We start from the raw sequence: 15912 nt of genomic DNA on the forward strand, positions 1-15912 counted from the left end.
GTTGTTCCGCTCATGCCAGTCTATATTTTAAGAATTATTCATTGACTTGAAGTTATTAGTCCTGTTCATATCCCAATATACAAGTTGGGAGGCCCAGAATCACCTGGTATTCCAGATTCAGGGGATCTGACATGACACCCTCTGTTCTTATACACATTGAAGACATTCTTTCTCACAAGTAAACATATTCAAAATGTGGGGATAAACTTCCTTTCCTTTAAGTACACAAAAGTACTGTGCACCGTAAAACAGATCAAAACAGTTGCTTAAGTGTAATACAAATTATACACTGTTTTTTTAATTTGTTATTGTATTTGGTTTGAAAAAGTTTTTCTTTCCTCACTCTGATACAGACTTACAGACAATCTTCAGTCAAAGGAAACAAAATGGTGCCTATGTGATCTTATTCAGTATAATTTTCTTTTTATAAGAGAATGAGATCCTTTTAGTAATCAAAACTTTTTTAAGTAGGAAATAGACTTCATGAAAAATTCAACTTTGGGTCATTTATATAATATTTTGTTCCAAAATCATTTCAATTTTCTCCATTCCTTGAGAAATTGAGTAAGGCAAAATTAAAAAATAACTGTGATTTCTAAGACAAAGGATTGATTCTGTTGGGTGTTTACTACTGATGATTTATTTAGATCTACAGGGGAAAAAATGAGTGGTGTAGAAAGAAAATGAAAAATCAGTTTTATGGGGAAAATCAACACTCTCATTTATTCTTTCTACCTGCCAACCCTTTTTATTCTTTCCTATCAAGCTATTGACTGTTCATTAGGCCAAAGAGGTATTTTATATCAATCCAGTACCACAGCTTTACAGAAATAAACAAATGAAACAAATTCTTAGATCCAAATTCTGAGGACATGATACCTTTAAAGCATATATGTTGGTTACTTACCTCCTTTACAGTCAAAAACTTCAAAGAAAACACAATAATATTCATAATCCAGATACTCTGTATATAGTCCATCTTTATGAAGCTTATTAAAAGAATGCATCACATGTTTGCATCATTGAAACTATTGTTTCACAACATAAACAAATAAGACATCTTAACAATAATATTCCACAATAGCCAGAGTTTTATTTTGATACAGCCTAGGTTGCATTTTGATACTACAAGATATTGAGATGCCTAAACTGTAAGACATCTTCTATGGAGAGCTAGCTGAATATAGGGAGTGGAAGTAATCAAAGAGACAGATGTATGAAAAGATGCAGGGATAGGGACATCTAAGCCCTTTGAAACTGAAGCCCTGTGCATCTGAGACAGAGCTAGAAGATTTGGTGTTTTTCCTGCTATGCTTCAGTCTTGCCTTGGTTCAATCGTCTCTCACTATGTCTCCATTTCTCTACTTTGGAGTGTGAATGGTACTCTGTACCATTGTATGTTGGAAAGATGTAACTTGTTTTCTGATTTTTACAAGATGTTACTTGCTGTGGGACAATGATCTTGTACCTTGTGAAGATTTATCACTTGTTTTGGTTTAATAAAATGCTGATTGACCAGTAACCAGCCAGGAAGGATATGTGGAATGATCAGAACTGGAAACTCTGGTAAGAAGAAAGGCTCAGTCTGCAGTTATCACCCAGTTTCAGAGGAAACAAGATGAGCATGCCCCACTGATTAAAGGTACCAAACCATGTGGTTAACACAGTTAAGAATTATGTACTTATGTAAGATGTAAGAATTAGTTACTAAGAAGCCTGAGCTAATAGGGCAACAACTTTTTAATTAATGTAGAGCTCTGTGTGTTTCTTTGAGACTGAATGACTATGGGACAAGTCACTGTCAAGTGATCATTTCGAGCATCAGAAGAGACTTTGAACATTTGAACAATGTAGGGGCTATTGTGGACCATGTGTGACTAAATAAATTTTACTCATAAATAACCAGGAACCTATAGTGACCCGGGACAGAATGTAATTTATTGAATGAAAAACCTCCCATTTATGAACAGTATATGGGAATATGGGCAACGTTCTCTCCAAACTGCTTCCTGCTTTTTATTTGGCAAAGTGATTTTTTGGGGCTGGTCATATTGACCTTTTGGGCAGTCTTAATTCATCAAACCATATTATTCTGGAAGGATTCCACAAGTTCTCATCCTCTGTGGACACAAAACAATAACCTGTTTTCCAAAGCAACAGATTCTTAGATCCAAATTCTGAGGACATGATACCTTTAAAGCATATATGTTGATTACTTAGTTCCTTTACAGTCAAAAAAATTCAAAGAAAACACAATAATATACATAATCCAGACACTCTGTATATAGTCCATCTTTATGTGGTTTATTTGTTTTTATTCTATTACTTTTTAATATTTTATTCTATTTACTCCTTTAATTTATGATTGTCTGTATTCTGTCTCTTTAAAGACTTCATTTCACTTTATAAAACCATTTACTTCTTTTTATGACTCCCTATATTTTTTCCCTTCTCTCTCCCAAGCTTATGTACAATTTTAAAACATGCTGTGTCTCATTTAGAGGTCTTTTATGTGTGAATCTGTCCTATTGTGTATCTGTAATTCTTTAGTGTTCATGAGTGCTTCCTAATATGCTAAGGACTTCTTATGAACATAGGCTATGCCATTGGTAGAGCAAATATGGCCTTCCACCTTGGTACACCCACTCCAACGTTGCAGGGGCATGTTTGCTGCCTCTGAGAGCCATGTACATTGCCCCATTTTCAGGAATATAGAGGGTCTAAGTTGCCATTAGAAATCTGCTCACAGACACCATACCTGGTCCTCCACAAAGAATCAGAGTTTGTGCTGGCAGCATGGCCCAGAATTCCGGCATTTCAAAATGGCGCAGCTTTTTGATTTTTGATTTTGAATATGATGTCTAACCTTAAATCAGGAAAAACTCTCTTTAAGGAGCCACAGCATGTCATCAGTATGCAAAGCCTACCTGGGGAAATAAATGCAGCTAAACTTCAATTTTACGGTCTTGAATTCCTTTCCAAGCTCTCTAAGATCTCTAAGATCCTATAGCTCTGCTATAGGCCCAAAGTAGTTCCTTTATTAACCAAAGATAATCACAGCATACAGAGGGGAATCCCACAATATGAGTTTCTATAGCCTCAACCCATTTCCTGTTCTTTGTGCCTACTGTGTTGTATTTGAATCTAATCAGTAAGCTTTCTTCTTTTGCTGTCATAACTTCCCCACCATCATGAACTCTATCACTAAATCAGATAAGATTCAGTAGAATTAACTGCTATTTGGTGTTAAGGTGGTTTGGTAGCATACTGTTTTCAATTTTGTTTGTTTATCTTTGAAGACTAGGTTTGTCTGTGTAGCCCTATCTATCCTGAAAGTATGTCTACATACCAGGCAGTCTTCAAACTCAGAGATCCTCTGACTCTGACTTTCAAGTGCTGGGATTAACAGTAGGCCAGTGTTCCTGGCTTTTTTGTTTTCATATTGCTGTATGATGTTTCTGCTCCTATCAAACATATGCTGTTGTATTGAGCTTCACCCATATCTTGAATTTTAAAATTTTACAGAGTGTATGATTATGTTTCCCAGGATGGCATGTATTCATGACATTAACACTTCCTGTGCCTTCTTAGTTATTGGATTGCAGGTACATAACCTTCTTCCTGCCTGTTTTTCTTTGTTTTGAATTTTTATTTTAAAAAGAGTATTTTACCTGTATGCATGGATATGCACCATGTGAGTACCTGGTTCTTATATTGATTAAAAGATGGTACTAGAAACTCTGAACTTGGAATAATGGATATTTATGATCCCAATTAGCCCAGCTATATGCAAGATCAGAAGGACTCTGTATGGTTGAACCATCTTTCTTCTCTTTGTTTATTATTTGTTATTAGCGTATTAATTACTATTGATTTCATTTGTCCATTTGTAACTTTTTTTCCAAAGTTTATTAAATTATGAAAGTTCCCATTTCCGCCCCTCCTCCCAACACCCTCCCACTCCCCCTCCCCCTCCTCCTCCCTCTCCATCCCTAAGAGCACTCAGGGCTTCCAGCCCTGTGGGAAGTTTAAGTTCCTCACCGCTCCCTCCAGGTCCAGGAAGGTGAGTATCCAAACAGACTGGATCCCCAAAATCCAGTATATGCAGAGGAAACAAGGCCCAGTGTCATTGTCAGCGGCTTTTCAGAAAGGCTCCGGGCCAGCCACATTCAGAGAATCCGGCCACATTCAGAAAATCTGGTTGGATCACATGCTCATTCAGTCCCAGTACAACTGGCCTTGGTGAACTCTCATTAGATCAGTCCCCTTGTATCAGTGGGTGATCGCACCCCTCGCGGTCCTGAGTTTTTTTTCATGTTCTTCCTCTTTCTGCCCCTCATTTGAACCATGGGGGGCTCAGTCTGGTGCTCCAATGTGGGTCTCCGTCTGTATCGCCATCCATCGTCGGATGAAGGATCTATGGTGATAAGCAAAATCTTCATCAGTATGGTTATAGGCCAACGCCGGTTCAGGCAACTTCTCCTCTGTCTAGAGAACAATCTGGGGATCTCTCCTTGGACCTGGAATCCCATTTATAATCAAGTCTCTTGTAAACCTTAAAATGACTCCCTTAGTTGAGATATATTCTTCCCTGATCCCATATCCATCCTTCCTCCCTCCCCCATCTCAGGCCCCCGAGTTTTCCCCATTCCTCCCCTACTCCCTTCTCTCTAACCCTCTCCCCTTCCAACAACCCTCCCACCCACCCCCGCCATGCACCCGAGGTTACCTGGGACTCTTGTCTATTTCCAATCTCCAGGAGGATAAGTACATGATTTTCTTCAGATTCACCTTCTTATTTAGCTTCTCTAGGATCTCGAATAATAGGCTCAAAGACCTTTAATTATGGCTAAAATCCACTTATGAGTGAATACATACCATATTCCTCTTTTTGGGTCTGGCTTACCTCACTCAGTAAAGCATTTTCTATGTCCATCCATTTCCATGCAAAATTCAAGATGTCTTTGTTTTTTACCGCTGAGTAAAACTCTAGTGTATATATGTTCCACACCTTCTTTATACATTCTTCTATTGAGGAGCACCTAGGTTGTTTCCAGGTTCTGGCTATTACAAATAGTGCTGCTATGAACATAGTTGAACAAATGCTTTTGTAGTATGATAGGGCATCTCTTGGGTATATTCCCAAGAGTGAATTGTTGGGTCTTGAGGGAGGTTGACTCCCAGTTTCCTGAGAAACCGCCACACTGATTTCCACAGTGGCTGTACAAGTTTGCATTCCCACCAACAATGGATGAGAGTTTGCCTCTCTCCACATCCTCTCCAGCATAGGCTATCATTGGTGTTTTTGACTTTAGCTAATCTGACCGGTGTAAAATGGTATCTCATTGATGTTTTGATTTGCATTTCCTTGATCACTAAGGATGGTGAGCATGACCTTAAGTGTCTTGGCCATTCGGAGTTCTTCTGTTGAGAATTCTCTGTTCAGATCAGCACCCCATTTTTTAATTGGGTTAATAAGAGGTTTATTGTCTAGTTTCTTGAGTTCTTTGTATATTTTGGAGATCAGGCCTTTATCTGATGAAGGGTTTGTGAAGATCTTCTCCCAATCAGAAGGTAGCCTTTTTGTCTTACTGATGGTGTCCTTTGCTTTACAGAAGCTTCTCAGTTTCAGGAGGTCCCATTTCTTCATTGTTTCTCTTATTGTCTGTGCTACTGGGGTTCTACCTAGGAAGTGGTCTCCTGTGCCTATGTCTTATAGACTACTTCCCACTTTCTCTTCTATCTGGTTCAAGGTGGTCAGATTAATGTTGAGGTCTTTAATCCATTTGGACTTGATTTTTGTGCATGTGATAGATATGGATCTACTTTCATTCCTCTACAGGTTGACATCCAGTTATGCCAGCACCATTTGTTAAAGATGCTTTCCTTCTTCCATTGCATACCTTTAGCCCCCTTGTCGAAAATCAAGCAAGTGTTCATAGGTTTGTGGGTTAATATCTGGGTCTTCTATTCGATTCCATAAGTCGACTTCTCTGTTCTTATGCCAGTACCAAGCTGTTTTCAATACTGTAGCTGTGTAATAGAGTTTGAAGTCAGGGATGGTTATACCTCCAGACGTTCCTTTATTATATAAGATTGTTTTGGCTATCCTCGTTTTTTGTTTTTCCATATAAAATTAATTATTATTCTCTCAAGATCTGTGAAGAAGTTTGATGGGATTTTGATGGGGATTGCATTGAATCTAAATTGTTCTTGGTAGAATTGCCATTTTTACTCTGTTGATCCTCCCAATCCAAGAGCAAGGGTGATCTTTCCATTTTCTGGTATCCTCCTCAATTTCTTTCTTCAAAGACTTAAAGTTCTTGTCAAATAGGTCTTTCACTTCCTTGGTCAGAGTTATCCCAAGATATTTTATGCTATTTGTGGCTATCGTGAAAGGTGAAGTTTCCCTGATTTCCCTCCCTGCTTCTTTATCCTTTGTGTATAGGAAGGCAACTGATTTTTTGGAGTTGATCTTGTATCCTGCCACATTACTAAAGGTGTTTATCAGCTGTAGGAGTTCTTTGGCAGAGTTTTTGGGGTCGCTCATGTATACTATCATATCGTCTGCATATAATGAGAGTTTAACTTCTTCCTTTCCAATTCGAATCCCCTTGATCCCCTTATGTTGTCTTATTGCTATTGCTAGAACTTCTAGCACTATATTGAAGAGGTATGGGGAGAGTGAACAGCCTTGTCTTGTTCCCGATTTCAATGGAATGGCTTTGAGTTTCTCTCCGTTCAGTTTGATGTTAGCTGTCGGCTTGCTGTAAATAGCTTTTATTTTACTTAGGTATGATCCTTGTATCCTCAATCTCTCCAACACCTCTATCATAAAGGGATGTTGGATTTTGTCAAATGCTTTTTCAGCATCGAATGAGATGATCATATGGTTTTTTCTTTCAGTTTATTTATATGATGGATTACATTGATAGATTTGCGTATGTTGAACCAGCCATGCTTCTCTGGGATGAAGCCTACTTGATCATAATGGATAATTTTTCTAATGTGTTCTTGGAATCGGTTTACCAGGATTTTGTTGAGAATTTTTGCGTCGATGTTCATGAGTGAGATTGGCCTGTAATTCTCTTTCTTGGTTGTGTCTATATGCGGTTTTTGTATCAGGGTAACTGTAGCTTCATAAAAAGAGTTTGGCAATGACTCTTCTGTTTCTATATTGTGAAATACCTTAAGGAGTATAGGTATCAGCTCTTCTTGAAAGTTCTGGTTGAATTCTGCATTGAAACCATCTGGTCCTGGGCTTTTTTTGGTTGGGAGGTTTTTGATAACCGCTTCTAATTCTTCGCGACTAATCGGTCGATTTAGATTGTTCACCTGGTCTTGATTTAACTTTGGTATATGGTATTTATCTAAAAACCAATCCATTTCTCGTACATTTTCCAACTTGGTGGCATATAAACTTTTGTAGTAAGATCTAATGATTCTCTGAATTTCCTCTATGTCTGTTGTTATGTCCCCCTTTTCATTTCTGATCTTATTAATTTGGGTGTTCTCTATCTGCCGTTTGATTAGTTTGGCTAGGGGTTTGTCAATCTTGTTGATTTTCTCCAAGAACCAACTTTTTGTTTCGTTGATTTTTTGGATTGTTTTCTGTGTTTCTATTTTGTTGATTTCAGCCCTCAGTTTGATTATTTCCAAACTTCTACTCCTCCTGGGAGAGTCTGCTTCTTTTTTTTCCAGAGCTCTGAGGTGTGCTGTTAAGTCTCCAATATGTGCTTTCTCTGTTTTCTTTAATTGAGCACTTAGTGCTGTGAACTTTCCTCTTAGCACTGCTTTCATTGTGTCCCATAGATTTGAGTATGTTGTGTCTTTATTTTCATTAAATTCAAAGAAGACTTTAACTTCTTTCTTTATTTCTACCTTGACCCAGGGATGATTCAATAGTTGACTGTTCAACTTCCACACATTTGTAGGCTTTCTGGTGTTAGAATTGTTATTGAATTCTAACTTTATTCCGTGGTGATCCGACAAGACACAAGTGGTTACTAATATTTTTTTGTATCTATGGAAGTTTGCTTTGTTTCCAAGTATGTGGTCAATTTTTGAGAAGGTTCCATGAGCTGCAGAGAAGAAGGTATATTTTTTCCTTTTTGAGTGGAATGTTCTATAGATATCTGTTAAGTCCATTTGATTCATTACCTCTAGTAATTCTCTTATTTCTCTGTTGAGTTTCTGTTTGATTGACCTGTCCATTGGTGAGAGAGGTGTGTTGAAGTATCCTACTATTAGTGTGTGTGGTTTGATGACTGCCTTGAGTTCTAATAGTTTTTCTTTTACATAAGTGGGTGCTTTTATGTTAGGGGCATAGATATTCAGGATTGAGACTTCCTCCTGATGAATTGTTCCTCTTATGAGTATAAAATGTCCATCTCCATCTCTTCTGATTGATTTTAGTTTGAAGTCAGTTTTGTTAGATATTAGAATGGCCACACCCGCTTGTTTCTTAGGTCCATTTGCTTAGAAAACCTTTTCCCAACCCTTTACTCTGAGTAGGTTGTCTTTGTGGTTATGGTGTGTTTCTTGTAAACAGCAGAATGTTGGATCCTGTTTTCGTATCCAATCTCTAAGTCTGTGCCTTTTTATAGGTGAATTGAGTCCATTAATATTAAGTGATATTAATGACCAGTGGTTGTTGATTCCAGTTATTATTTTTGTGTGTGTGTGTATAGTAGAGTTTGTGTGTTTCTCTTCTTTGAGTTGTGGTTGTGAAGGTTCGCTAAATGTCTGGGTTATTGTAGGCAGTGATAGCAATGTTGGATTCCTTGGGTTGCAATTTTCCTTCTATTACTTTCTGTAAGGCTGGATTTGTGGCTATGAATTGTTTAAATTTATTTTTGTCCTGGAATATTTTGTTTTCTCCGTTGATAGTGAACGATAGCTTGGCTGGGTATAGTAGTCTGGGTTTGCATCCATGGTCTCTTAGTTTCTGCAGTACCTCTATCCAGGATCTTCTGGCTTTCATGGTTTCCATAGAGAAGTGTGGTGTAAGCCTGATAGGTTTACCTTTATAAGTTACTTGACCTTTTTCCTTTGCAGCTCTTAAGAGTCTTTCTTTAATCTGTATGTTTTGTGTTTTGATTATTATATGGCGAGGGGATGTTTTTTTCTGATCCAGTCAATTCGGTGTTCTGTATGTTTCTTGAACCTTCGTAGGAATATCGTTCTTTAGGTTTAGAAAGTTTTCTTCTATAATTTGTTGAATATATTTTCTGGGCCTTTGATCTGCAGTTCTTCTTCTTCTTCAATCCCTATTATTCTTAGATTTGGTTTTTTTATTGTGTCCCAGATTTCCTGAATGTTTTGTGAAGAGAATTTGTTAGATTTGCCATTTTCTTTGACCAGAGCATTTATTTTCTCTATGGTATCTTCAGAATCTGAGATTCGTTCTTCTATCTCTTGTATTCTATTGGTTATGCTTGATTCTGTAGTGTCCGTTCCTTTACCTAGGTGTTCCATATCCAGCTGGTTCTCAGTTTGTGTTTTCTTCATTGCCTCCATTTCAGTTTTCAATTCTTGAACTGTTTCCTTTACCTGTTTGATTGTTTCTTCTAGGTTTCTCAGGGTATCATTCACGGATTTACTTATTTCTTCAAACTTTTTGTTATATTTCTCATCTATTTCTATACTCATTTCTTCAAACTTTTTGTTATATTTCTCATCCAATTCTTTAAGGGAGTTATTCATATCCTGTTTAAGGGACTCTATTGCTTTCATAATGGCACTTTTTTCCACTTCTTCTGGGTTAAGGTGTTCAAGTCCTTCTATTGTAGGGTCCTTGGGATCTGCTGTTTTCATGTTGTTTTTCAGATTGTAGGATGAGGTCTTGCCTTGGCGTCTGCCCATCTCTTCCTTCAAATGCTCTCTATTGGAACTTCTGGTACCGGGTCAGGTTCCCTTCTTGGGCAGGGACTTCACTGACAGAATGCCCACCTTTCCTCAGGCAGGCTATTGAAGCACAGACACTCCCTCTTTCCAGGATGCACCTACAGCCCAGGCCCAGCTCGCAAGGCAGCTAAGCTGGGGAAATTTTATCGCCCCAGGGAGAAGGGAGATTTCATTTGTCCATTTGTAACTTTTTAAACACACAGTACCTTTTAGTAAAATCTTATTTATGTTGCAGTTTCAATTGGGGCACTTCAGGCATAACTCTTTGTTGAAGTTTCATCCAAAATCTATGAGTTATTTCTATCTTTTATGTTTTTGATAAATTTTTTCATGTGATACAGGTTTTTAATATATATTTCAGGATTTCCTAGAAGTTATTGCATGGACTAGGCTTGTAGTCAACTCAGAGGCAGACACAGATCTAATTGCCTCTGCCTTCTGAGTTCAAAGATTAGAGGCATGTTTCAATGTATCCAGCTTTTTGCATCTTATTTTTAAGTTTTGTAGTTAGGAATTAATCATTCATACAATTTCTATTATCTGTACTCTATACTGTTGATCTGTTTACATAGTTTTCATTGTTGGTTAGGAGGCATTTCTCTTGCTAGGTGATACCCCATTGAAAGGGTTCAGAAATAACAGAGGTGAACCTCCTATTCAGTTTGCTTCTAAAGTGAATTGGTGATTAAATTGTGATGCCTATGTCATGCAATAAGTGAAGAGGGCACCAGAATTATATGATTTTATGTCAAACAAGTATATATTTACAGTATTGTCAAACTCATGCTTTCTGTTGTTCACTTGTATGGGATATTTTAGAATGCAGTGACCTATGATGATGTGCATGTCAACTTCACTTTGGAAGAATGGGCTTTGCTGGATCCTTCCCAGAAGAATCTCTACAAAGATGTGATGGAAGAGACCTACAGGAATCTCACTAGTGTAGGTAAGACTGAATTATCTTTCATGTTTCAAATACAGGGACAACTCATCATTTGTTAATGATGGTCTTTTGTGATATGAATGAGAAAAAAGAATGGGGTAAATAAATCAGGCATGGTTGTAAGGTTTGCTTCGAATGGTAACTAAATTTTTTACAATTTTTAATGTATAACATACATTTTTTCTGACACTATATTTTTAGGATACAGTTGGGAAGACCATAATATTGAAGAAGATTGTCAAAGTTCTAGAAGACATGAAAGGTAATTTTCATGTATAACCTGATACAAATGTACCTCTGAAGAATTGGTAATGTATCCTATATGTTTGAAAGAAAAGCAATAGTGTAAATAATAAAGTGCATCAATGGTTATTAAATTCTCATAAAATCATATACCTTAATTTCAGATAGGTGAACTGCACTTACAAGTCGTTCTTTTAAGAAAGAAGTCAAGGAAGCAATGTCTTAACCTATATTACCATTTGAATCATAATACAATGAGAACTATAGTGTAAAATTGCCAATCCATTTATTTCATACTATTCATAGTATAAAAGATTTACATGTTGAAAAGGTGATAAGTATATCTCTAAAACTCTCTATTACACTAAAAGTCTATAGAAAGGTTGGTTTAACCCATATACTGTTAAGTTTAATAAGGGGACAGAGAGAAGATATATAGCAGTCCCCATGCTGAGTATACTTGTTGAAGTTGATTTACAAGCATACAAGTAATTGGTTTTCTACTCTCATTGTTAATATTTCAAAAAGCTCCCATTTCAGAAAAGCACCATGAGTTCTAGGACTGTGTAAATACTTTGGGTTGTCCTAGTTCACTTAGCAAATATAATATCACTCACCATATAGGAAACTTTATGATTGCAAAGAGTGGGAAAGCTCTGAGTCTTTTCAGTTCTCTTCAAATACATGATAATTCTCTTAAAGAAAAAAAGATTCTGTAAATGTGAACCATGTAATAAAGGCTGGTATCAGTTATCTTCAAATTACAAAAGCAAGCCTTAATGAAGAGTAAAAATAAGGTTGTAAACATGGTGATAAAACCCTAACATATAATTCTTCTTTAAAATAGGACTAAATTGTAAAGTTAATTTATAGAGATTAAAAATTCAACAAGGTATTAAATGTAGTAATGCTTTCACATGTACCATTATCATTCTAGGCAAGAAACAAGTCAAACTGGAGAGAAAACTTCTGCGTATACTCAATGTGTTAAAGTCTTTGCATGTGACACTCATCTTCACGGGCATGAAAAAACGCTTACTACATTGAAACCATATGAAGAATATGAGTATGGTAAAGCCTTTTCACATCACAATCATCTTCAAATGCATAAAAGAGCATACACTGGAGAGAAATCCTATGAATGTAATCAATGTTGTAAAAGCTTTCCATGTCATGACTGTCAAAGGCATAAAAGAACACTTACTGGAGAGAAGCCTTATGAATGTAATTACTGTGGTAAAGCCTTTGCTTGTCAGAGTAGTCTCCAAAAACATAAAAGAGCCCATACTGGAGAGAAGCCCTATGAATGTAGTCCGTGTGGTAAAGCCTTTGCACAACAAAGTCATCTCCAAAGACATAAAAGAACACATACTGGAGAGAAGCCCTATGAATGTAGTCGGTGTGGTAAAGCCTTTGCACAACGCAGTAATCTCCAAAGACATAAAAGAATACATCCTGGAGAGAAGTCCTATGAATATAATCAATGTTGTAAAAGCTTTCCATGTCATGACTGTCAAAGGCATAAAAGAAGATGTACTGGAGAGAAGCCTTATGAATGTAATTACTGTGTTAAAACCTTTGCATTTCACAGTGGTCTCCAAAGACATAAAAGAAGCCATACTGGAGAGAATCTTTTTGAATGTATTCAGTGTGGTAAAGCCTTTAGATATCACAGTTATCTTCAAATACATAAAAGAACACATACTGGAGAGAAACCCTATGAATGTAATCAGTGTGGTAAGGCCTTTGCACAACACAGTAATCTAAAAGTTCATGAAAGAATCCATACTGGAGAGAAGCCCTATGAATGTAATCACTGTTGGAAAGCCTTTGCTTGTCACAGTAGTCTCCAAAAACATAAAATAGCCCATACTGGAAAGAAGCCCTATGAATGTAGTCAGTGTGGTAAAACCTTTGCACGACACAGTATTCTCCAAAGACATAAAAGAACACATACTGGAGAGAAGCCCTATGAATGTAGACGGTGTGGTAAAGCCTTTTCACAACACAGTCATCTCCAAATACATAAAAGAACCCATACTGGAGAGAAACCCTATGAATGTAATCAGTGTGGTAAAGCCTTTGCTTGTCACAGTAATCTCCAAAAACATAAAAGGGCCCATACTGGAGAGAAACCCTATGAATGTAATCAGTGTGGTAAAGCCTTTGCACAACACAGTTATCTAAAAATTCATGGAAGAACCCATACTGGAGAGAAACCCTATGAATGTAATCAGTTTGGTAGAGCATTTATACAATGCAGTCATCTACAAATTCATGAAAGTATCCACACTGGAGAAAAACAAAGCCTTTTTATTTCATAGCAGTCTCCAAAGGCATAAAAGAACCCATACTGGAAAGTAACCCTATGAATGTAATCAATGTGGTAAAATCTTTGTACGTCACAGTCGTCTCTGAAAACATAAAAAAAAACAAATACTAGAGAGAAACAATATGACTGTTGTTAGTGTGGTTAATGCTTTGTTTATCAGAGTCATCTTCAAAGACATGAACTAACACATGCTGTAGAGATACCCTATGAATGTAATGAGTGTGGTAAAGCCTTTGCATGTCACAGTCATCTACATATTCATGAAACAAGCCACACTGGAGTGAAACCCTGTGAATGTAATCAGTGTGGTAAGGCCTTCTCACTTCATAGACTCTTCAAACGCATGAAATATCACACACTGGAGATAAACTCTATGAATGTAATCATAAGTGTGGTAAAGCATTTGAATGTATGAATAATCAAAATTATGAGAAAAATCATACTGCAGAGAAACCCTGTAAATGTATTTAGTGTGATAAAGTTTTGTACTTTATATAGGAGTAAATCTTCTTGTACGCAACAATCTGTTAAAATCTTTGCATATTACATTACACATTGACTTCCTGAAAAAGATACTGAGGACTTCTTATTAGAAAGTATTTGGTAAGATGTTTAACCAAAACACTTATAATCAGCTCCACAGTGATTTGAGATTCCCCTCTGTTTGCTGTGAATGTATTTTGTTACCATTATTTAATAAAGCAGCTGCTTTGTGTCTATAACCTTGCAGAATTGAGCAAGGAAGGTATTAAAAGCAGAGACAGGGTAGAGAAGAAAGTGGAGTCAGATTCCATGTTGTGCTGAAGGAAAAAAATGCCCTGGAACCTTACTGGAAAATCACAAGTCTTGTGGTAAAATACAAAATTATAGGAACGGGTTAATTTCTGATGTCAGACATAGTTATTAAAATTTCTGAGCCAGCTGGGCCCTAGTGGCGTACAGCTTTAATCCCTGCACTTGGGTGGCACAGGCACGTGGATGTCTGTGATTTCAAGGCCAGCCTGGTCTAGAAGAGCTAGTTCCTGGACAGGCGCCAAAGCCAAAGAGAAACCCTGTCTCAAATCCAACCCCCCAAAAAAGAATTCTGAGCTAAAAGGCCAAGCAGTTTTTAATTAATATAGTTTCTGATTGATCCTTTCAGGTCTGGGCAGCCAGGAATGAACAAAAATCCTCTGCCTATGAATTTGGCAGTGTTAACAATCTTTTTAAGCATTACATCCTTTTGATATGGCTTGTACTTACAAACTCATGGTTAAATAAATTTGTGAGTTTACGAAGCCCTCTGTATAGGAGATAAATATATCCTGACAAAACCAAGACAGAGGAACACACTTTGTTCCTGAATTCAGAGACAATAAAGAAACATCTGGCCCTGAAACCAGACTCAAAAGGTTATAAGGGGCTAGTGAAAGAACACACTTTGACTCTGAAACAAGAGCCAAAGAAACACATGCTATGCTAGACCAACTGAGCACAACACCTACTAATCCCTAAGCTCGAGATCTGCCAACCCCAGAGCATGAAATCCATCCAATCTCTGCTTTGTTCTAGATCAGAGATTAATATATAACCAATTCCCACCCTAGAATCTTCTCCCTGAGAAAACTCTGCCCCTAAGAAATCCTATATAAGTTCTGTACCTTTTCAGGTGGCATCTGCCTATTTCTGTCCTAGCAGAGGCAGCCCCTCTCCTGGATTCTTCCCTTCCAAATAAATTTCTTGATTGAGTTTTGCGTAAAGATCTTTCACTGGAGTGATAAGAAACTTTGTAGTGGATTGGAACAGAGAAGCTTTGATCAGCTCTGCTGGCAAACTCTCTTAAAGGAGCAGAGCAGAAGTAGCAACTCTTCACCAGAGACTGCAACATTTCAGCAGCAGTTTCCCATTAACTTCAGTGGAGCAGAGAAGTAACTATTTGGGCTGAAGCTGAGAAAACATTGACATCTCTATTAGGAAACTCCCTAGTGTGGTGGAACAGAGAAGTATTGGAAACCTCTGCTAGGAAACCCCCTTAGGGAAGTGGAGTAGAACAGCAATGAACACGTCTGCTTTGAAGCTCTCGTAGGAGAATGAAACAGGGCCAATCTGTGATGGCTTTCTTGGAGAGGAGCAGAATTGCTACATCCTGCAGGATGAACCTCTCCCACTGGACCACAGCTTCAGGTGTGGCTGGGCTTTTTAATAGTCAGTATATATCAGTTTCCATATACTTTTATACCCTGATACAACAGGGGGAAGAAGACAAAAGACTGCTTGAACGTGATGCATAGGACAACTAAACCAGTTGCTTCCTTCAATCCTTTGAGCCATCAACTCCGTGATTGTTGAGAAAAACATTCTGTTATTCAGGCAGTGAATTCACCCTAGACCAAGTATCCTAAAGGCAGTCATTCCCTAGTTGAAACCTCTTAATTCTAAAGGAGAAGTATGTTTGAATTCTCTCACTTTCCCGAGGGCGAGTACATTCACCTGTATGGGCCCTCTTAAA

At 37.5% G+C, this 15912-nt stretch overlaps 1 protein-coding gene across 1 annotated transcript in view; it reads left to right on the forward strand.

The window, feature by feature from the left end:
• Positions 1 to 12139, forward strand: part of LOC148123322 (zinc finger protein 69-like) — a 32778-nt gene extending 20639 nt beyond the window's left edge. The window contains exons 2-4 of the mRNA XM_087909044.1: positions 10726 to 10848; positions 11051 to 11111; positions 12030 to 12139. Coding sequence (XP_087765170.1) covers positions 10726 to 10848; positions 11051 to 11111; positions 12030 to 12139 — 294 coding nt within the window. The remainder of the gene's footprint in view (positions 1 to 10725; positions 10849 to 11050; positions 11112 to 12029) is intronic.
• The last annotated feature ends 3773 nt before the right edge of the window (positions 12140 to 15912 follow it).

This window comes from Myodes glareolus, chromosome 1, assembly GCF_982192425.1.
Source record: "Myodes glareolus chromosome 1, mMyoGla1.1, whole genome shotgun sequence".
Lineage (NCBI taxonomy): Eukaryota > Metazoa > Chordata > Mammalia > Rodentia > Cricetidae > Myodes > Myodes glareolus.